General features: G+C 36.3%; 1 protein-coding gene across 3 annotated transcripts in view; it reads left to right on the top strand.

Annotated features, from left to right (window-relative positions):
- The window catches only part of FAM13A (family with sequence similarity 13 member A), a 350236-nt gene that overhangs the window by 42842 nt on the left and 285115 nt on the right, over positions 1–22279 (top strand). For 2 of the 3 annotated variants that reach the window (XM_041760046.1, XM_041760045.1), the window contains exons 2-3: positions 10778–10967; positions 17724–17933. In XM_041760046.1, coding sequence (XP_041615980.1) covers positions 10811–10967; positions 17724–17933 — 367 coding nt within the window. In that variant the 5' untranslated portion in view covers positions 10778–10810. Of the gene's footprint in view, positions 1–10777; positions 10968–17723; positions 17934–22279 lie in introns of those variants that run through there. The other variant, XM_041760047.1, reaches the window with a different exon arrangement.

Here is a 22279-nt window from a genome sequence, read left to right as displayed (position 1 = left end):
TGGCTATTGTAGATCATGCTACTATAAAACCAGGGTGCATGTATCCCTTTGAATTAGTATTTTTGTATCCTTTAGGTAAATACCTAGTAGTGCAATTGCTGGCTTGTAGGATAGTTCTATTTTTAAATTTTGAGGATGCTCCATGCTGTTTTCCAGAGTTGGGTGCACCAGTTTGTATTCCCACCAACAGTACTAGAGGGTTCCCCTTTCTCTATGTCCTCATCAAACCTGTTGTTTTCTTGCATTGTTGATTTTAGCCATCCTGACAAGTATGAGGTGATATCTCATTGTTTTGACTTCTATTGTCTTGATGATCAGTGATGTTGAACATTTTTTCATGTATCTGTCTGTCATCTGTATGTCATCTTTGGAAAAATGTCTGTTCATGTCTTCCCATTTTTTAATTGGATTATTCATTTTTGGGGTGTTGAGTATGATAAGTTCTTTATAGATTTTGGATACTAACTCTTTTTTTTTTAATTGTTTTTATTATTATTTATTTATGATAGTCACAGAGAGAGAGAGAGAGGCAGAGACACAGGCAGAGGGAGAAGCAGGCTCCATGCACCGGGAGCCCGATGTGGGATTCGATCCCGGGTCTCCAGGATCGCGCCCTGGGCCAAAGGCAGGCACCGAACCACTGCGCCACCCAGGGATCCCTGGATACTAACTCTTTACAAGATATATCATTTGCAAATATCTTCTCCCATTCTGTAGATTGCCTTTTAGTTTTGTTTATTTTTTCCTTCACTGTGCAGAAGCTTTTATTTTGATGAAGTCCCAGTGGCTTATTTTTGCTTTTGTGTTCCTTGCCTCAGGAGATATATCAGAAGTTGCTGTGGCTGATGTCAAAGAGATTACTGCTTGTGATCATGGTGGTTTTGATTGACCTTTCCCTAATGACCAGTGATAGTGAGCATCTTTTCATGTGCTTATTGACCATTTGTTGTCTTTGGAGAAATATGTATTCAACTTTCTGCCCATTTTTGATGCGGGTTGTTTGGGAGCTTTTTGGTTGTTTAGTGGTAGAAATTCTACATATATTCTGGATATTAATTCCTTATCACATGTAAGATTTGCAGATATGTTCTCCTATTCTGTGGATTGCCTTTTCACTCTGTTGATAGTGTCTATTAATGCATAAGACTTGTTAATTTTGATAAAGTTACTTTTATATTTTGTTATTGCTTGTCTTTGGCATCATTTCCTTATTCAATTTTTTTCTGTTCGGCTACAGTTTTTTTTTTTTTTTTTTTTTTTTTTTTTTTTTTGAGGAACCTCCATACTGTTCTCCATAGTAACTGCACCAATTTAAATTCCCTTTCAAGGAAACAAGAGTTACCTTTTCACATTTTTGTCAGCACTTATCTCTATTTTATAATAGCCATTCTAACAGGTGTGAGGTGATACCTCATTGTGATTTTTATTTGCATTTCTCTGACTAGATGTTGAGCATCTTTTCATATACCTGTTGGCCATTGGTTTGACTTCTTTGGGAAAATGTCTATTCAGATCCTCTGCCCATTTTTTAATCAGATTGTTTTGCTTTGTTTTTTGCTTTTGCTCTTGAGTTGTATGAACTCTTTTTTTTTTTTTTAAGATTTTTTTATTTGAAAGAGAGCAAGCAAGAGACAGCACACATGAGTGAGGGGAGACGAGGAGGGGGAGGGAGAAAGCAGACTCCCTGCTGAGCAGGGAACCCAATATGGGGCTTGCTCCCAAGACCCTGGGATTATGACCTGAGCCAAAGAAAGGCATATGCTTAACTGACTGAGCCACCCAGGTGCCCTGTATGAAGTCTTTACACATTTTGGATATTAACCTCTGTTCAGATATAATTTGCAAATATTTTCTCATTAATTAGGTTGCCTTTTTATTTTGTTAATGGTTTCCTTTGCTAAGCAGAAGCTTTTTAGTTTGGTGTAGTTCCACTTATTTTTGCTTTGTTCCCTTTGCTTTTGGTATCAAATACAAAGAAATCATTGCTAAGAGTGATGTCAAGGAGCTTGGTGCCTATGTTTTATTCTAGCAGTTGTATGGTTTCAGGTCTTATGTTCAAACCTTTAATCCACTTTGGGTAAATTTTTGTGTATTGTATAAAATAGTGGTCTAGTTTCATTCTTTTGCATGTGGCTGTCTACTTTTTCCAAAATCACTTATTGAAGAGACTATCCTTTTCTCATTGTATATTCTTGGTTCCTTTGTTCTAAATTAATTCACCAAGTATCTGTAGATTTATTTCTGGGCTATCTATTCTATTAGATTGATCTGTGTGTTTTTAATGTCAGTACTACACTATTTTGATTACTATAGCTTTGCAATATAGTTTGAAATTAGGCCTCCAGCTTTGTTCTTCTTCAAGATTGCTTTGGCTATTTGGTTCTTTTGTAGTTGCATACAAATTTTAGAATTATTCTATTTCCATGAAAAATGCTATTGGAATTTTGATACATTGAATCTGTAGATTGCTTTGGGTAATATGGACACTTTAACAATATTCTTCTGATCCATGAACATGGGCCATCTTTCCATTCATTTATGCCATCTTTATGCTTTCTAAAAATAGAATGTTTCATGCAGTTTGTTTGATTCATTATCCATGGATTCTAGCTTAATCTTTAAGCTAGATTTAATTGCTTAAATCTACAAAGCTATAGATATTGTGATGCTGCAACATGTTTATGTAAGGATAACTAATAAGATACCCCTATGCTTTGCTTTTAAAATTAATGAGCTAGATTTGGGAAAAAATGATTTATAGAATGCTTCTTATTTCTTTAACATGTTCAATAAATGTTGAAATTCTGACAGCATTATTTGAAACTGGATTTTTTTTTGCTTTCCATGTAAGAAAAAAAAAGTCTATAGATAGGTATTCTGAATGAACTCTATGATGTTATCAGGGTATAAGCCCCCCCCCCACCCCCAGTTTTACTGGCCTAGAGCTTAGCTTCTAGTTTCTGGATTGCTACAGTCACAAGATAGCTACCAGGCCCTATATCTGTTATCTCAGCAGAGAACAGGGATATGGGTATCAGAATGAGTTATCCTCCCTTTTAATAAAAGGAATTTTTTTCTGGCGATCCTCACAATTTCCATTTATATCTCATTGCCCAAACTTAGGTATATGGCCATCCTTATCTACAAGGATAATGCTACAAGGATGGTAGTATATTTTAACTGGTTCCTATCAAACAAAATCAGAGTTCTGTTAATGGTGAAGAGAAAAATGACCTATTAATAAATAACTACAAACTCTGTCATAGTGTCTTTTGAAAGAATTGGTTTCCCCAAAGAAATTTTTAACATTTTTCATCATTGACTCTCTTCTGGTTGTGATAGGTACTTCAACATTCATTATCTTATTAAACTCTCATAACACTGTAAATTAGGTGGTGTTGGGGTGCCTAAGTGGCTCAGTTAAGCAGCTGCTTTTGGCTCGGTCATGATCGCAGGGTCTGGGATCGAGCCCCATGTAGAGCTTTGTGCAGTGGGGAGCCTGCACTCTCTCTCAAATAAATAAAATCTTTAAAAAAATTATAAAGTAGGTGGTGGTGTGGCATTTAATAGATGAGGATCCAATCATGGTGTAGATGAGAAATTTTATAAGGTCAACAGGCTGAAAGTGATGATGAGTTGGCTGCAGTACTTGTCCTGCCAGTGACCTCTAAGTTGATTCAGCTGTTATGGCTAGACAGAGACCATGGATCACTCTTATTGTTGCCTTTGCCCCTCTCCAAAGCTGCACATTTGACCAGAGGCTAGCATTCCTGTTGAGAATATGCAAGTCAGTGGCAAAACAAGTTTTCAAACCCAGGTACCCTAATTTCAGATGGAGTGCTTTCCCAATGACCCAACCCTATCCAAGTTAATATGATTGTCTAGGTCTCTGTGTAAGAATAATCCAACAGTTACCACCATTAATTTAATTGGAATTTAGAATACATTCCTTTCCCTCCTAATTGTGCTGTCAAAATGGTGTTACTCTTTGTTTGTAGGGAGTCTCTTTGAGAGGTTCCTATCTTTTTCCCAATTTTTAGTAACAAAAAAAATACCAAACATTCATAAAAGTTGAAAGAATAGCAAAATGAACATTTCATGTATTATCCACTTAAATTTAAAAATTTGCGTTCTACTCTATTTGTGCCCACTCTATATCTTTCTTTGTGTGTGTGTATATATATGTGTATGTGTATATATATATAGCATATACATAAATATATACATATACACAGATATACATGAATATACTTTGTATTCAATTCTACAGTATATGAAGATACTCTACCCCTACTTCAGCATGCATCTCATAAGAATAAGGAACACACTACAAGTGAAATAAATTAGATCTTACACAATATTATACATAAAAACATTTATAAAAAGTCCATCTAATATACAACACATACTTAGATTTCCCCAATTGTCTCAAAGAGACAAGGCTTTTTGTTTTTTAAACCAGGAACCATTCAAGATTCATATATTACATTTAAAGTTTGTGTATTTTCTTTAAAATCTAGAATCAGTCTTTCCTTCATGATATTGATATTTTGAAGAGTCCAGGCCAGTTGTCAGTTAGAATGTCCCTCATTCTGGATTTGTCTAGATTGATTGTTTTCTCATGGTCTTTTTCACTTATTCTTTTAGCAGCTGTATCTCCTGTAAACTGTAAGTTAGATTTAGAGGCTAGATTTGCATCAGTTTGAACATTTGTGGCAAGAATACCTTGTAAATGAGGTGTTTTGCATATTACATCAGGAGTACATGATGTCAGGTCATCTCATGATAAATGAAGATAAATTTGATTTTTTGAGTTAAGGTGAATATACCCATATTTCGATTGTAAGGGAAGGGTTCCCCCCCACCCCCGCCTTGAAAAAACCATGTGTGATCTTTAATGCTGTGAGGATCCTGTTCTCCATCAACTTTTCACTTGATGTTTTAGTGTCCATTGATAATGCTTGATAGGGTCATTTGTTAAATGATTTGTGGAAGTTGATGATTTTTTTTTTAAGATTTTATTTAAGAAAAAAAAGATTTTATTTACGAGAGAGCATGCACACATGAAGGGGGGACCCAGGCAGGGGGCAGAGGGAGAGGGAGAAGCAGGGAGCCCAGTGCATGGCTTGATCCCAGGACCCTGAGATCATGACCTGAACCAAAGACACATGTTTAACCCAGTAAGCCACTCAGACACCCCAGTGATTTTTTTTTTATTCTGTTATTCTTCTTACATTTGGCTGCAGCATTTTCTTTTTCTTTTTAAAGATCTTATCCATTCATTTATGAGAGAGAGAGGGAAGCAAAGACATAGGCAGAGGAAGAAGCAGGCTCCATGCAGGAAGCCTGAAGTGGGATTTGATCCCTGGGATCACTCCCTGAGCCAAAGGCAGCCGCTCAACCACTGAGCCACCCAGGCATCACCTGGTTGCAGCATTTTCTAAATGCTAAAAAAGCCCTCTCTTCTAAATCTCATTTTTATTTACACAGTATATTATAATCACTTACAGTTGTTGTTACTCCTGGTGCTCCACCTGTTCGAGATTTGGTCAGTAGAAGCCCATTTAATCTGGCCCACAGGTCTTTTTGGACACATCCCCTTAGTCTTTGACTATTTCCTTGCTTTCTGGAATAAGTCTCAGGTTTATCTTGTGCTTTCCTTGCACTCCTTTTATTTGGTGGTAGAGTGGCTTTCTAATGTCCACATTCCTGGTTAGATGTATTAGTCCTAGCCCCAGTTCCAGAGAGTTTTAAGGCCCACAGTTCTGAAATTAACCAGCAGTGTAACCTGATTGTTCTTCAAAGGACCTTAAAATCCCGGTACTTAAATTCTTGGAAGGTTGCCTTAAGGAAATACAAGCTATTGATTTCTGTAGTCTCAAATTGATTTTCGTATTAAGCTCTGCAAACAAAGAGCTGCATGTAGTGTTGGGCCCATATAGAACCACCAATATTAAAGGTTCTGGAAATAGAGTACTATGTCATGGTTAAGAGCTCAATCGATAGAGCCAGAGCACCTGGGGGTTACATTCTCTAAAACTTACTTGTTGTGTAAACTCAGGCAAATTCTCTTTTTGGACCTTAGTTTCCTTGTCCCAAGGGGAATAGTAAACATACCTACTGATAAGATTACTTTAAAATTTAAAGATGTTAATTTTAAAATACAACAGAGCTGGTACAAAATCAGCACCCAATAAACGTTAGCTATCAAAATACTCAAGGCTTCTGAAACTCATCTCACAGAATTGATTAAAGTGTTCTTTTCAGGTTTTAATATTAGAAACATTGATGCTGCTTGTGAGCATAACTGACTTTATTTTAAGGTGATCTAGAAACTTGTAAATAATCCTTTTTTTCTGTTTTACAAGAATACGACTTTCCTCATTTCTAACAGGGGCACTCGATGGCCCAGTGTGCACTTTTTGTTCTTACCATATCCTTTGTGGAGGCAGAATTCAGAGTGCCATCTGCACTCAGATTGCCTTGGTGTGACTCTTGGCTACACACATCCTTGATGTGACCTAGAGAGCCCATTAATTAGATCCTCTGTGCCTCTGTAAATGGGGATCTCAGAAGGCTCTTTCTTCATAGTCTTTCTTTGCTAGGGTTTAACAAGTGAAGTCATCTGAAGTATCTGAAGCCATGACAAACATAGTAAACTTACTCCCTATGAGTTAGCCATCATCTTTCTGGCTTTCTCTTCTCTACAATCCTGGCTTTTTATATACACTGATGATTATTTTATTTTTCAAGGTACTTTTATCAGTTGTGTGTGTGTGTGTGTGTGTGTGTGTGTGTGTGTGTGTCGGGCTGTCTCAGAACAGACATGAATTCTGGCTACCTTAAGCCCAAAGAAACTAGTAGCAGGTTATGGAGTGACTCACCACATGGAAAGAAGCTGAAGCACCAATGTCTGGGCAGCTCCAACAATGCAGGTGGCAAAAGTTAATCTAATGGTTCATTCACAGCTTGTGAGAATATCGCAGCTGGAACCAATTAGCTCTAGCCTTTTGCTGTGCTTGTGACAATCTGCTCAGGAGTCAGTGACCTGAAAGAGAGAAAGGTCTGATTGACCTGGTAGGGAGCCTGAGACCTGTTCTTGCTAGAGACAGGGTGGTTCTTTCATTGGCAATAACTACAGAGTTATTCACAACAAGGGCATAAAGACAGGATATGTCACTGGAAAAAAAAAAAAAAAGGTGGGGAAGTGAAGACTAGGTGACTGCAAACCAACAAATAATTGCATGCATTAGTCCCAGTGCATGCAGTTTGTTGGCTATCTAAGCTACTTTTTGGTAAAAAATAAAGGTGTAAAAAAAAAAAAAAACCAAAACCAAGGCCACCAGCTCTTAATTATAAAAATTAGTATTGGTATAAAATTCAAGAGATATGGGCTCTAGTTTTGGCCATTTTTCACTGAGTGCACCATAAGTTTTGGGAGCCTGGTATCTTTGTTCCTAAAGTGATAGTATAAGCATTGAATTGACCCCTAAGGATTGTTTTAGCGGTAAAATCCCAAGATTCCCTGTCTTTTATAAATGTAGGAACCTATTTGCCTTTACATGTGTACACAAGCACACCACGTATACTCCAGTTTTCAGACTGAAATGATGGATGGGAATATACACAAACCAAAGTTTAAACAGTTAAGTTTGACTCCGAATACCTCAACCATTATTTTTAGCTTATTTTATAAATCAAGAAAGGTAAGATGTATGTTTTAAAAGATAAAATTCCATAGATACTGACACTTATAAAGTAATGATATATCATTGTCTATAGTTATTTTTCCATGGCTATTTAACTTTTATTACTTACCAGAAGGGATCATTATATTTATTGTAAGCTGCTATATATTTTTTAATGATTTAGGTATAAACTACTGAAGTAGTGTAGTAGTTTAGGCATAAAACTACTGGTGACATCTCACTGCTTCCTGCTAGCTGATCTCTTCACCAACCAGGCTAGATGAGAGCAACACTTTATAGTGTGTATTTGTGGTCACTGACAAATTGATTGTGATGTCTTGAGAAATATAACTGTTTTGTTTCATTGTGGGTTTTTTTTTAATATTTATTTTTAAAATGTCATACCAGTTACCAATGTAAAAAATAGAATTGAGCTGATTTCCTGTTCTTTTATTATGATTGCATATAAATTTTGTTTGTAGTATGGCTCTATATTGAGTAAACAGGTAGTTTAATTTGTAGTCATTTCAACTTCTGTGAGGTCCATTGCCTGTCTCTTACTTGAAAACTTTCTCATGGAGATTGCTTATCTATACTGTATACTGACAGGAGATACACCTACTGGCTGCCATTCTGACTAAAGGACAGAGTAAACAGCAGGGGCTGTCAACAGAGCACCAATTCAAGGTGTTAAACTCAAGCATAGACGGGATTTCTAAGGAAACCTTGACTTTCTAATAAAAAGTTAAGGAATCATGGCACATGTATACAAAATTATTTTATCTTTATCATTCAGTCATTCTTGCATATTTTAAGAGATGAGAGAGAATAATTAGATCATCAGACTACCAACTAGTATGTCTTGACCACCATGATGCCTTTTTAAACAGCAAACTTTAGTCTAGACACATTATATCTCCATTTTTTTTTTAAAGAAGAAATCAGAGTAATTTCCTGGAAGGATAATGGTGATGATCATGATGGTTGTAATAATGTATAACAATCCATAATTACTGAGTATGCCAAGTACTCTTCTCATTCCTTTATGTATATTAATTCATTTCAGTCTTCTATATTCCTATGAGATAGGAACCCTTAGCATCACCGTTTCACAATTGGGCACAGAGAAGTCAAGTGACATGTCCAGGGTTTACAGCTCATTAGAGCAGAATGAAACTTGAAACAGAAAGCCTGGTTCCACAGTGCATGCTCCAAAACATTATGCTGTATTGTCTCTGTAAGAAGATAAAATGAAGTGAGATAAAATGTGTAAGATTTAACCTTATATTGCCAGCTGTTTTTAATGCTACATTTTGAAAGTATTTACAAGTATTCATAGGTTTTTAAACCCCCACAAAAAAGTTATTAGCTATTATAAATTTGGCTTAATTAATAAGTTCATAATTTGGTAACAAATCATAGTTATTGCCTATACTACTACTACTCTATAGTAGCTAACACTATGATATTATACTATTAACAGATACTAAATCTGTAGTATTATCTATAATATTAATAGATGCTAAATCTCTATTGTAACTTTACATTTGCTGAATTTTCACTAGAAAAATCTGGTTTTCAAGTATGACCTATCAGGGGGCACCTGGGTGGCTCAGTGGTTGAGCAGATATCTGCCTTTTTCTCAGGTTGTGATCCCAGGATCCTGAGATTGAGTCCTGCATCAGGCTCCCTATGGGGAGCCTGCTTCTCCTTCTGCCTATGTCTCTGCCTCTCTCTGTGCCTCTCATGAATAAATAAATAAAATCTTAAAAAGAAAATATAACCTACCAGAAGATGCAAACATCTCAATGGAAGTTGGTCTGATTCTGTAGATTGTAAAATTCAAAATCAGATTGAGAATACAGGGACCCTACTCAAAATCAAGATTGTAGGATTAACATTGTGTCATTATCTCAGGTTCTATAGAGTTGATTGTAGTATATTATTATAATTGTATATAAACTGCTCTAGGACATTAATATAAATCTAACTTAGGGAGAGAAACATGAACCTAGAGGAGGATGAAACTCTTACCAGTTCTGTGACTTCTGCCAAATTACTTAACTCTGATCTTTGCTTCCTCAATTCTAAACTGGAAGTAAGGTTTCTATTTTCACATGGTAATAGTTACATCAGCTTGTACTTGTAATATTTACACTTTCGTTGGTTGGTACATTCATTCTCAAAGAGTGAAAGTTTCCCCCAATCTACCACTTCTATCCCCAATTAAAATGGTTTGCATTTTCCCAGCTTTTAAGTGTTTAGACTTACGGATATATAACATTTATATAGCACACATGCTTTAAAAAGAAAATCCCTCAGTTATAAAAGATAAATTTTAATATAGTTTAACACTTCCTGGGATACAAATTTCTATTAAAAGAAACATTTGTATGGATTTTTCATTGTGGCAATAACTTAAATGTAAGCTGCATTTTTTTTACTTATAATATGTACAGTCTTGTGAAATGTTTAAATTGTGACTACCTGAAATGTTGCTGTTTCAGAGATGGAATATTTTGAACTTCAGTGAGAATTGAGCTGATTTCCTGTGCCAAAATACTGATGAGATATTCACAGATGTAATTAAATCAGAGAAACAAATGTTCACTCTACTCATATACATTTTTTGTCTAAGACTCCAAATTAAAGCTACCTTAAAATGGCATCTAGATACATTTTCATCTTTAGAAATCTTATTCTAGGATCTGCATGGTGTTTCAATAATCTTAGGAGTGTTTTATTTTCCTGTTGACCAGGTACCTGTGAGTCCCACCCCCTGGTTACTATAATAATCTATCTTAGATACTGCAGTGTATTTCCTCTCTTCCTTAGCTACAATTAAGTTGTGGCTTTAGGTTTCTCATTTTTCATTCCTTTTAACTATTCTATCCGTATGTGCCATTCATGACGCTGAGCAACATGTGAGAGATATTAGTAGTACTGAGTTGCGTTGAAGTAAAAATAAGTGAAGACCACTCCTATGGGCCTCCAGATGCCTACATTCCAATTCAGGTGTTTGTCTTGTAACTATGCAACCTCCTGTGGTCAATATGACTGACTGCTCTTCTTGCTTATGTTCTTTCAAGCAAAGTAAAGCAGCGGTTCGGCTGAAAGAAGACATGAAAAAGATAGTGGCAGTGCCACTAAATGAGCAGAGAAATTCTTCCTATAAAAAGTTATTTGGTGTCAGCCTCCAAGACCTCCAGCAGCAAGGGCTCACAGAGAACGGCATTCCAGCTATAGTGGGGACTCTAGTGGATTACTTGACGAAGCATGGTAAGTCCTGTTTTCATTCTGTTGTGTTTGTAGCTCCCACATACAAGAAGGTTTCTGTGTGAACTCACTCCTTCATGATGTATTAGAATATTTCCTAAAACACCTTAATTAGAATATCAAATTATGTAAGATGCCTTTTCCTTTAAAAAGTCCATTAAGAGCATTATTACTGCCTAATATGATTTTGACAATACTATTCCGTTTACTATGAACCAATCAATTTAATCCTTGAGGTTTTTAGTTTGGAAAACTAGCACTAACAATAGTGTTCTTGAGTCATTAAATTCCAGCTGATAGTAATTTTTAGGGTAACATTTTGGGTATCTTTTTCAGCTGAGGTCAATCCTGAACTTCCTGGATGCCTTGATTACTTTCATAAGCTCAGTAAGAATACTAAAAAAAATATATATATATATATATATATATATATATATATATATATATATATATATACACACACATATGATATATAGCCTATTTGGGGGGATCATTTTCCATTTGAAGTGATGCACATAAGTATGTAAAACAATTAGAGAATAATTGAATTCATTGAGTGATAAGATAAATTATTATTAAGAGATATCTTATAGCACAGCTTTTTTTTTTTATGATTTTATTTAAAAACCTGGATAAGTAGAGAGAAAATTCTTCCATTTCCCCTACATGCATTCACATTAGGGCAAAATGATAGGAAAACCCCAAACTACATAATAAATCTCAGTAAGTTTTAGAAGGTTTGGGAAGGAAGTGTTCCCAGGGAAAAGCTTGGAATTTTCATTGTTTCCTATACTAAAACAACATTTCTACACAAAAGACTCATTGCAAAATAGAGTTTAAAATTGGTAGGCGTTTTTAAAGGTAAAACTTGAGACTTGAGAAGCATTTGTATTTTGTGTGGTTTGCTTCCTTATCTTCCCATGATTACGAGTCCATTCCCCTTCCCTCCCCTCCACCTCGTCAGCTAAGAAGAATCCTTCATTGGAAATACGTGAGAAGCCCAGTACATCTGTTCCTCTGTAGGAATGTGAGTCAACTTGTGATAGCAAGTAGTTCAGCCCTCAGAGGGTCAGGTGTTCTGTGTTAACTGAAAAAACAACTATTTGCTCGGGTTACTAGGTATGTAGAGGACAAAATGATATTTTGTTCTGAAAACTGGAGAGCCAGGCTTGCATTCTTACTTCATAGGAGCTATCTCCATATTTTTAGAGGATGATAAACTGCAGACAGGTAAGAGTCTTAGAGAAGAGCTCTGTGTTTATTAAAGTACTTTATACAGATTAAACAAAAAAGAGGAATGGCAGGAAGATGGGACCTTGGCCTATGAGGTCCTGAAGCCACATTATATTGTTAGAGCTTTGAAGGACTCAAAAACACTCAATATTGAATAAAACTGTATCCTACAGATTTAGGTATAAATGGATCTCTAGGTAATTCATGTGATCTTTTAAATAGGGTTATTCAGTATTATTAATTTGGATACCAAAGTGTGACTACCTAAAATATTTTGGTTTTGGCATAGTCAGTGTTCTGATCTTTTATCCAATAATGACTAGCCTCTTGAGGTTACTCTTATGTAAAATCATTTTCATTTTTAAGTTTTAAAAATTATTGAATAGTTAATATACTTATGTGGTACAAAATACTGGAGGATATGCAATGAAAAATCTCTCCATCCAAAACCTGTCACCTGATCATTCATTTCCTCTCCCAGAAACATTACTTCACCAGTGTCTGATACAGTCTTACAAAGATGTTTTGTGAATATATAATCATATATGCATATGCTCTTTTTTCCCTTTGAACATAAATATAGCATACCATTCACACTGTTAGGAATCTTTTTAAAAAGTCGTTTAAGTAGTATATTGTGGATATCTTTCCATACTGCATTAAAAAGCTTTACTCACGTAATTCTTTCTTCCCCCCACACACTGTTTGACTATATACGTGTTTCATTTCTTGAAGCAGTCACATGCTGATGAATACTGAATTGTGTGCAACTTTTGCTGTCTGTAAGCAATGATTCAGTGACTAACCTTTCACATGTGTCATTTGGAGCATTGTGTATCTTTAGATCTGGGTTAAGGATATGTGGATTTATAATCAACTCTATAGGAGTTGAACCAGTTAAATTTACAGCATCATTGTATGAACATTTTGGCAAAATTTGAATTAGGTATTAGTTTCCTTTTCTCTCTTCTTACCCATAGTTAGAGTTTAATTGCGTATATTCAGGTAATGCAAGCTAAGCATTTTTTAATAATAAATTTATTTTTTATTGGTGTTCAATTTGCCAACATACAGAATAACACCCAATGCTCATCCTGTCAAGTGCCCCCCCCTCAGTGCCCGTCCAAGCCAAGTATTTTAATGGGATAAATCAGTCATTCTTAACTAGAGATCTAAAATGGAAAATCAGTTATTCTTAAATGTAGTGATCCAAAGGGGCAACTGCACCCCAAGGTTTATAGCAGCAATGTCCACAATAACCAAACTATGAAAGAGCCCAGATGCCCATTGACAATGAATGTATAAAGATGTGGGGTGTGTATGTATGTATACACATATATGTATATGTCTTTGTCTTACTATGCCTTACTATGTCTGAAACTATCATGTTAATAAACCAAAAACTTTGTGCAAGTCTTGATGGGTAGAATGAAGTTCATGGGCAAGTTACTTCAGTCATGAGTTTCATTAATTGTTTTGTATTTTTTTAAGTCACCAAATACTTACTGTACATCTACTGTGCATGATACAATGGGCAGTCTGTCAGGTATCAGATGATAGGTCATATTATTTAACCCTGGGTAGATACTGTAGTCATATTTGATATTTAATATAAATGTAGACCTTTAACAACTTGAGGGAAGACTGTTGTAAAAGAATTTTAAGACAGAAGGAGTTTAAGATCTCTATGAAGGCCTTTTAAAAAGACTTTGAACTTAAAAGGAAAAATATGTAATTTTTCCCATTTGAAGGAAAATCTTACAAGTTATAAGGTATATCATCTTTATGTTATTTAAAAATAACTAATTTTGCTGACCATGTTACAGGATTCCTTCTCTTTAGCATGAAGATCCTGGGAGATAACCCAATTTGAAATAGTGTAGGACTCTCTTCTTACCACCAGGTGTCACAATATGCTCATGTATTGTTATACTATTTTCTGGGGCAAAGTATGCCGGTTAAGCAAATCCTGACTTGTGGCATTTTCAGTTTCTAATGATGCCTTCATAGTATTCTGAAATAAATATCTCAATTGTACAGAAAAGTGCCTGTCAATGGTGTAGATGTTATTTCATTTATATAATTCTTTCATTTTTAAACCAATTATTAAGTAGCTATTTCATGTTGAGAATCTCCGAAAACTTCACAAAGCCTGCTAAGCTTTTCCTTCCTCTGAACATTTCCTTTCCAGTCATCATTTCCTAAGAATTTAGATTAGGAAAATTGAAAGGTTATATAGTCTGGTAAGCCTCATATGGGTATTGGATATATTATAAATTTGTAAGGGCCTTTAAAAAGCCGTATGGATTTTTCCCCCCCAAACATAATAAAGCCAGGGGAAATTGCCCCAAGTTGAAAATCGCTGGATATCATAAGAATTGTTTAAGTGAGGGGATCCCTGGGTAGCTCAGCGGTTTCGCGCCTGCCTTTGGCCCAGGGCGCGATCCTGGAGTCCCAGGATCGAGTCCCGCGTCAGGCTCCCGGCATGGAGCCTGCTTCTCCCTCTGCCTGTGTCTCTGCCTCTCTCTGTCTATCATAAATAAAGAAATAAAAATAAATCTTTAAAAAAAAAGAATTGTTTAAGTGATAGATGTTTTTGAGAGAAGAGAGTTATACAAATAGAAAAGGAGCGGAAAAAATAGTTAAAAAGTGAATTTCACTGACTTCCATTTACACCTTCTCTTTCCACTAGTAAAGGCTAGGGGGATCAGGGACCTTGAAGACCAAAGCCAGTTCTTGGAGCTGGGCAGTTATTTTGGAATAACTGGAAGTATTTATTTGAGGGAAGGGTCAAAAAGCCTTGTTGGAAAAGAAAACCTAAGGTCAAAGCTAGAAAAACACTGAGAGATCCGGTCCAAGAGGCATTTGCTCGCCAAAACCAGGCTCAGAAACTGGGTAGATATAGGACTGGGATATAGAATTCTAAATTTTCATGATTTGGGCCTTAACCAAGGATGGGTGGTATTTTTTGGGTGCTATCTGTTGATGGCAGTACACATTTCTGAAGTTACAGATGAGGCTTCTAAAGGAGGAAATAGACCTTGAAAGCTTTAAAAATGAGTTAAACAAGAAGTCTCTCAATAACAGATACTCTGCAATACTAAAGGGAATGGCATCTTACTTACCTGTTGCTGTGTAATAGATTACTCCAAAGTGTAGTGATTTAAAACAACAATGTTAGGGGCGCCTGGGTGGCTCAGTTGGTTAAGTGTCTACCTTTGGCTCAGGTCAGGATTCTGGGATTAAGCTCTATGTGGGGCTCCCTGCTTCTCCTTCTGCCTCTCGCCATGCTTGTGCACTTTATCAAATAAATAAAATCTTTAAAATTTAATAAAAGTAACTATTATTTCACAGTTTCTGCGGGTCAGGCATCTAGGCACAGTTGAGTTGTGTCTTCTCTGTCTTGTGCCTTTTTGTAAGGCTGCAGTTGTGATGTTGGCTAAGGCTGTAGCCATAACAGTACTTGACTGGGGGAAAGGTTCACTTCTAAGCTCATTCACGTGGTTGTTAGCAGGATTCAGTTCCTTGTGGGCTGTTGACCTGAGGGTCTCAGTTACTCACCGGCTGTTGTCCAGAAACTACCCTTAGTTCCTTGCCACGTGGACTTCTTCATAAGATAGCTAACCAAATAAAAAGCAGCTGATTCATCACAGAGTGAGCAAGCCAGAAAAGCCAGAGAGAGACAAACAAGTAAGACGCACATCAGTCTTTTATAATGTAATCTCAAAAGCAAGATTAGAACCTAATTATGTAATTTTGTTATATTCTGTTAGTTAGAAGCAAGTCACTAGATCCAGATCACACACAAGGGGAAGAGATTACACAAGAGTGTGGATATCAGGAGAATGGGCATTATTAGGGCCATTTGAGAAGCTGCCTACCACACATACTGACTGGTATCTCCTCTGATTACATGGTGCCCTGGTCACACTGGTTGGTAAAATACTTTTAATATCCTCTCCAGTTTCCTAAACTTTTGTCAAAATTGGAGCTAAAATTCGTGTCAACTTTTGATATTCATGTTCTTCACATTTTGTATGCAAACAACTTACCACTACAAGCTCCATAAGGGTAATGGTAGTGTTTGAATTTTTTTCCTGTTTTTTTTTTTTAAGTTCCATAACATAGCACCAGATACTTATTAAATTCATCACCCCTACTTCATCTTATCTTTTACAGTGCTTTTTCCTGGATTCCTCTTTTTAAACCTTAAAATTACCTTTCAACTTTTCCTTCCCTTTTGTACTAAGTTATGAAATCGTTTTTTTCTCCTTTTCACCCTTCCCACTGGAATCTTTCTTACTGCCTTAGAGTAGAATGTGGTTCAAGAAAGCCATCTTTCTGCTCTCTCCATTCTCTTTGCTAGCAAGATCTTTCTTAACCCCTGATTGTATTATGTTCCCCCTTCTCCTTAATGCTCCCATGATAAAGTCTGCCTTTTTGTTCTTAAGTAAACTCTAAGCCCAGTGTGGGGCTCAAACTCATGACCCCAAAATCAAGAGTTGAATGTTTTACAGACTGAGCCAGCCAGACGCACCAGGTCTTTGCTCTTGAACTCAACATTTGTGTCCCTGTCCCATTTCTCCCATTTTATTACCCCATCGCTCTTTGACTTAAGCATTCCACATTTCCATGTGTTTATCTTCCTTTATAATGTCCTGTCTCTCAGTTCATATATTTGCTTCTCTTTGTTGAGGATAAATCAAGATGTCATGTATCCTACTGCTTGACCCTATGGGGCCCCTTTATAAAGAAAAAGAATACAAAATTAAGAATAAGAATTAGGAACAAAAAAAAAAAAAAGAATTAGGAACAGAGGACTGGGAAGGGCCTAAATAAATGAGGAGCCCTGAAGCTTAAACTGCATTAGCTTCACAGTTTATCAGCCCCAGTCTTCCCATCTTCCCTATGCTTTAGCCAAACATGGTGTAAAGCATCCAAAGGCTGCTTTATGGATGCTTCTGTGCCGACCCTCACCAACAGTAATAACCCCTCTCAACTGGCTGATGGGGAGGAAGTTGTCTTATACTACCTTATGGTCTCATTAAGTCTTACCCTTTGAATTCAGTGATTAGTAAAGTATTTCTTCTTATTACAAAGGTAATCACATACAGTTAAGAAGTTTCTTACATACATGTTAGTTTTGTTTTGTTTTTAATAGTTTTCAAAATACTAATCTGCTCTTGGAGCCCAGAGTAAGTTTCTATCATGTATTACAGAATATATATGAATGTAATTTCTTTGCAAAATAACATATATTGTGTTTATATGTGTCCTAACCTTATTTATAGAGGTCAGCTTTTATAACAATCCTATATGACCTTTTTAGTTGATATCTAGTAGGTTTGAAAGTTGATTATTATAAGAAAGCATTTTTACAGAATGTGAACATCTTCCAGTACTGGATAATCATTTAGAAAATCCTGCACTGCGATTTACTTATTTTGTTGTCACTGTTCTCTGGAGTTAGTGTCTGCCTGTGACAGACTTCTATTTATTTTCTGTGTGTCTGCTCTCCTCCTCCAGGACTCACCCAGGAAGGCCTTTTTAGGGTGAATGGCAATGTGAAGGTGGTGGAACAGCTCCGATGGAAGTTTGAGAGTGGAGCGCCTGTGGAGCTTGGGAAGGATGGTGATGTCTGTTCCGCTGCCAGTCTATTGAAGCTCTTTCTGAGGGAGCTGCCAGAGAGTGTGATCACCTCAGCATTGTACCCTCGATTCATTCAGCTCTTCCAGGGTTAGTGCAGTAAAATCCTTCTAGTACTTCAGGTGGTTTTATTTTTCAGTTAAAACTAACTAAGCCTTTAAATATTGAACACCTAAAATTTAAATATCAGGCTAAGCTTTTAAATACTAGTGGTTTCTCAGTAACCACCATCTTTCTATGTTAGTTACTCCTTTTCTACCCTAAAATAATACTGAAGTGATTATGAAATACTGCTAGTAAGTGTCATTTCTGAAACTATTGGTGAATTCATATACTTAATATAGGATAACCCTAATGTTATGGGCCAAAGAAATTCTTTTCTGACTAGTGACTGTCATACAAGGAGTGAGAATAGGGCATTAAATTCTATGTAGGAAATACTAATTAATTAAATTGTATTTGGTTAGTGACTTTGAGACTAAAACGTAGGTGGTGTGCTGTCTTTCTCATAAGCAAGATTGAGTCCTAAAATAATTGTGTTCATTTTACACAACTGGAAGAAAATTGATTTTTGATCGCATTATGACATGATTTTTGAATGAAGAAACTTCATTTTGAAAGGTTGTAATTATAGGCATAATCATTATTTAGTTCTCCCTCCTAACTATAGTAGGAAAAATGATTTAGTCTTCAAAAGCCATTTCTTTCCTGATTTGTGCCAAGTTAGAGTGAAAAAGAAAATATATTTTTCTAATTGCCAGATTAAAAAGGATGTTGCTTAAAACCACATTCCTTTAAAGTATTGGTATAATTATTCACATCTAGTATACTAGAGAATGGATAAGCACGAAGGCCATGTTGTTGTGTTGTATTCTGTTGGGAAATAGTGATCAAATTTGAAAGCAAAAATTGCAGAAACCATATGTTCTGGTTATCTAAGTGCTCTTAAGCTTTCTATACTGGTAAGTGATAGTAAGTGATCTGTTTGAGGCTTTTTTGTTAGAAACTGAGCTTTTTCACATTAATATGTATGAGAATTTGAAGGAGGTAGCCATTGCTCCTTAACTGATTTTTATAAGGAATATTTTAGCCTTGTCATGGAGATGTTAAATTTTAAGATAAATTTCTGAAAATCATTTTAAAATGATTGCTACAAAAGTTAGTTGAAGTTTTAAATATGTCCTTCATATAAAATATTTAGTAATCACATATTTAGTATTACTAAGAGTCCTTATTTTATGTCTTAATATTAAAATACTAATACTATAATACTTGTGAATACTTGTGAATTTTAAAAGACTATCATGTTTCTAGAATAGCTTTCATTTGATAAAGAGAATGCACTGTCTTAATATTTTTGTTACATTATAGTAATATTTTGTAGCTCTTCTCTATAAGTTATCTTCTCAATCATGACCTGTCTCCTTGGTGGCCAAGCAATTTGATTTGCATCATAAAAAGCAAGTGGTATCCTTCTAAAAGTAAGTCTGGTTATATATCCAACCTAAGAGATTGTGTAATTATGTACCCATAACAAATTCTAAATATGACAGAGACCCTGACTTTTGCCTTACTAGTGTTCTCATTTCCTAAAAAACTCTGGAGCTAGGTCTGAGATGTTCAATAAAGGAGATATTAATAGAAGTACCTACTAATTGTAAGCTGCTAAGTGAAGGGATGGAATAAAGTATGCTTTTAGCTATTAGACAGTATAGCGTCTTGAAAATACATTTCTCTTTAATAATTCGGTTAGAAAAGCTATGGTACTTCTCTTGGTTTATGCTGTATGTGGTATTCTTATAGTAGTACATGCTACAACTGGTCCCTCAAAAGCTGGAAGCAGCAAGGCTCTTTACAGACTCACTAAGGGCAGATGTTATGCTTGGCCATTGAAATGTAGCAAGTATGTAACAGAAGTGTGTTGGTGAAACTTCCTTAGTAAAGATTACCCTACTTTTATATTTCAGTCCTCCTATAACAGATTAAATAGTGTTTATATTCTGTCACAACCTCATGCCAGATTTCCTTTTTAAAAAAATATTAAGGGGCTTCAAATTCTATCCTGCGTAAAGAGCAAGGTATTTCATAATTGAATATACTTACAATTTTTCACATCAAGATCCTCTCTTCTCTGCTTTATGCGGTAGAATTGTAGAGCCTCAATCAAGTATTTTTTCAGACATTTAGACTAAACCAAAACTTCCACAGAGGACAATCTGAATGCTGCCAATAAGCATTCTTTCTGCTCTAAGTCATCCTTTGATCATGTAGATCAACAATGACCCTCTGTGTGGAGGAACACTATTTAGATTCTTTCATTTATGTAACATTATGTAACAGATTATCAACTTGACTGGTATCTAAAGTTATGAGATTGTATCTTTAGTTAGCATACAATATTTCTGCATACCAGGCATTTATCAAAAGCTTCTATCTGAACTTGATGCCTGTCAGAACCTTTTGCTTGTGTCACAGCTCTGGTTTAGACCGTTCATACTTTAGAGAGACTTTAAAGGACTTTAGTGGTCATCATTCCTGGTGGTCATGTTAAACTTACCTCTGACTGCAACAACTTGCCTTTCTTAAGGTTTCCAGTGTAATTGTCTCAGCTTGGTAACATTTCATGATTTTTGATCTCTTACCCTTACCTAGGTGGGCCAATAACCTATTTTTTTTTATTTTAACAATCTCAGTTATGTTTTGGGAATAGATGTGGATTGATTGCAAGCAATAAAAAGAAGATAGGATAGCATTCATTTCATTTAGGATTAACTAGAAATCCCTTTATTTCAGTGTTATCTGTTAAAAATCTTCTGTAATATAAATGCAAATATCTCCATCTCACAACGAATGTTTTTTGTTGTTACTTGATGAGTTGGAATTGGACCAGTCCATCAATATTTTAGTTGCTCCTACTTGGACACAGGATGAAACCAAGAAATAAAAGATTAAGTGTTCTGACTTCGAGTGTGTGATTTAATTGGGGAGGTAGAATATATATGATATACATTCTACAGTACTTCAAATGAGTGATAAGAACATCCAGTCAGTGGTAACAAGAAGAGAGGGAAATCAGTTTGGATTATGGTGGTCAGAGAACAACTTTGTGGAAAAAGTAAAATGAGGCACATAAGATGATTTTGGATAGAAAGGAAAACCATATAGGCCAGAAAAAGGTTATGAGTTAAAACACGGTCAGTGTGAGACAGAATGTCTGACAGAGCTGTTACTGTAGGAAATTAGCAAATGGAATAATTTTAAAAGCAGACTTGAGGGACACCTGGGTGGCTTAGGCAGATAAGCATCCAACTCTTGATTTCGACTCAAGTCTTAATCTCAGGGTAGAGATCATGGGGCTCTCAAGATGCACTGGGTGAGGAGCCTGCTTAAGATTCTCTCTCTTAGGGATCCCTGGGTGGCACAGCGGTTTGGTGCCTGCCTTTGGCCCAGGGTGCAATCCGGGAGACCCGGGATCGAATCCCACATCGGGCTCCCGGTGCATGGAGCCTGCTTCTCCCTCTGCCTATGTCTCTGCCTCTCTCTCTCTATCTGTGTGACTATCATAAAAAAAAAAAAAAGATTCTCTCTCTTCCTCTCCCTTTGCCCCTCCCCCTTCACACACCATCTCTCCAAAACATTAAATTAAACTAAATAATAAATACTTAAATAAATGTAGGCTGAGACTAGATGGTAGAGCATTTTGAATTTTAGGTTAAGGAATTAGTATTGACCTCCAAACAGTAAATTTTGAAGAAAATTCGAAGGATAGAAGCAGTATTTTAAGCGGTGCTATGTAAGATGGATGGATGGGAAGGTGCAGGGAGAACATCTAGAAGACCTGCATGTCAGGTTTAATCCGGGTGATAGTGAAATGAAATAGAGAGGCAGGCAAAGGTGTGTCGAGGCAAGCCTTTAATGGAAGCACTCTCGGATGAGGTTCTGCGGCCCTGTAAGGGAGTGAAGCCGGGGAAGTCACGGGGCCAGGGAAGTTGCACCCAAAGGGAGTACATGTGAGCTTTTTAAGGGGGGAGGGGGAAGGGGTTGTGTCTGTGTGGGGTGATAGTATTAGGGCATATTACTGGTGGAATCGGTATGGGGCGATAACTGCTTATGCCCTTATATGGAGTTTGGGTAAGGTGCAGTTCAGGTTTCCTGCATAGGTCCTGTCTCCCCATGATGACCTGTCCTTGGGCGGTCTGCTGGTGGTGGGAAAGTTCCGAGGCGAGGGTAACAAGATAGAGGGTCCGCCACCATTTTGTTGGTGCCTCCTGATCCCCCTTGACCCCACCGGCCCAATACAGCAAAAACTAGGTCTTGGTCCTAAGGACCTGTATCTGACAAATAATTGGCAGTGGATTTTCTTTTTAATTGAGGTAAAGTATATGTAACATAAGATGACCATTTTAACCATTTTTAGGTGCACACCTCAGTGGCAT

The sequence above is a fragment of the Vulpes lagopus genome, chromosome 6 (genome assembly GCF_018345385.1).
Source record: "Vulpes lagopus strain Blue_001 chromosome 6, ASM1834538v1, whole genome shotgun sequence".
Taxonomy (NCBI): domain Eukaryota; kingdom Metazoa; phylum Chordata; class Mammalia; order Carnivora; family Canidae; genus Vulpes; species Vulpes lagopus.
Note: the sequence above shows the minus strand (reverse complement) of the source record. Positions and strands in the feature narration are given on the sequence as shown.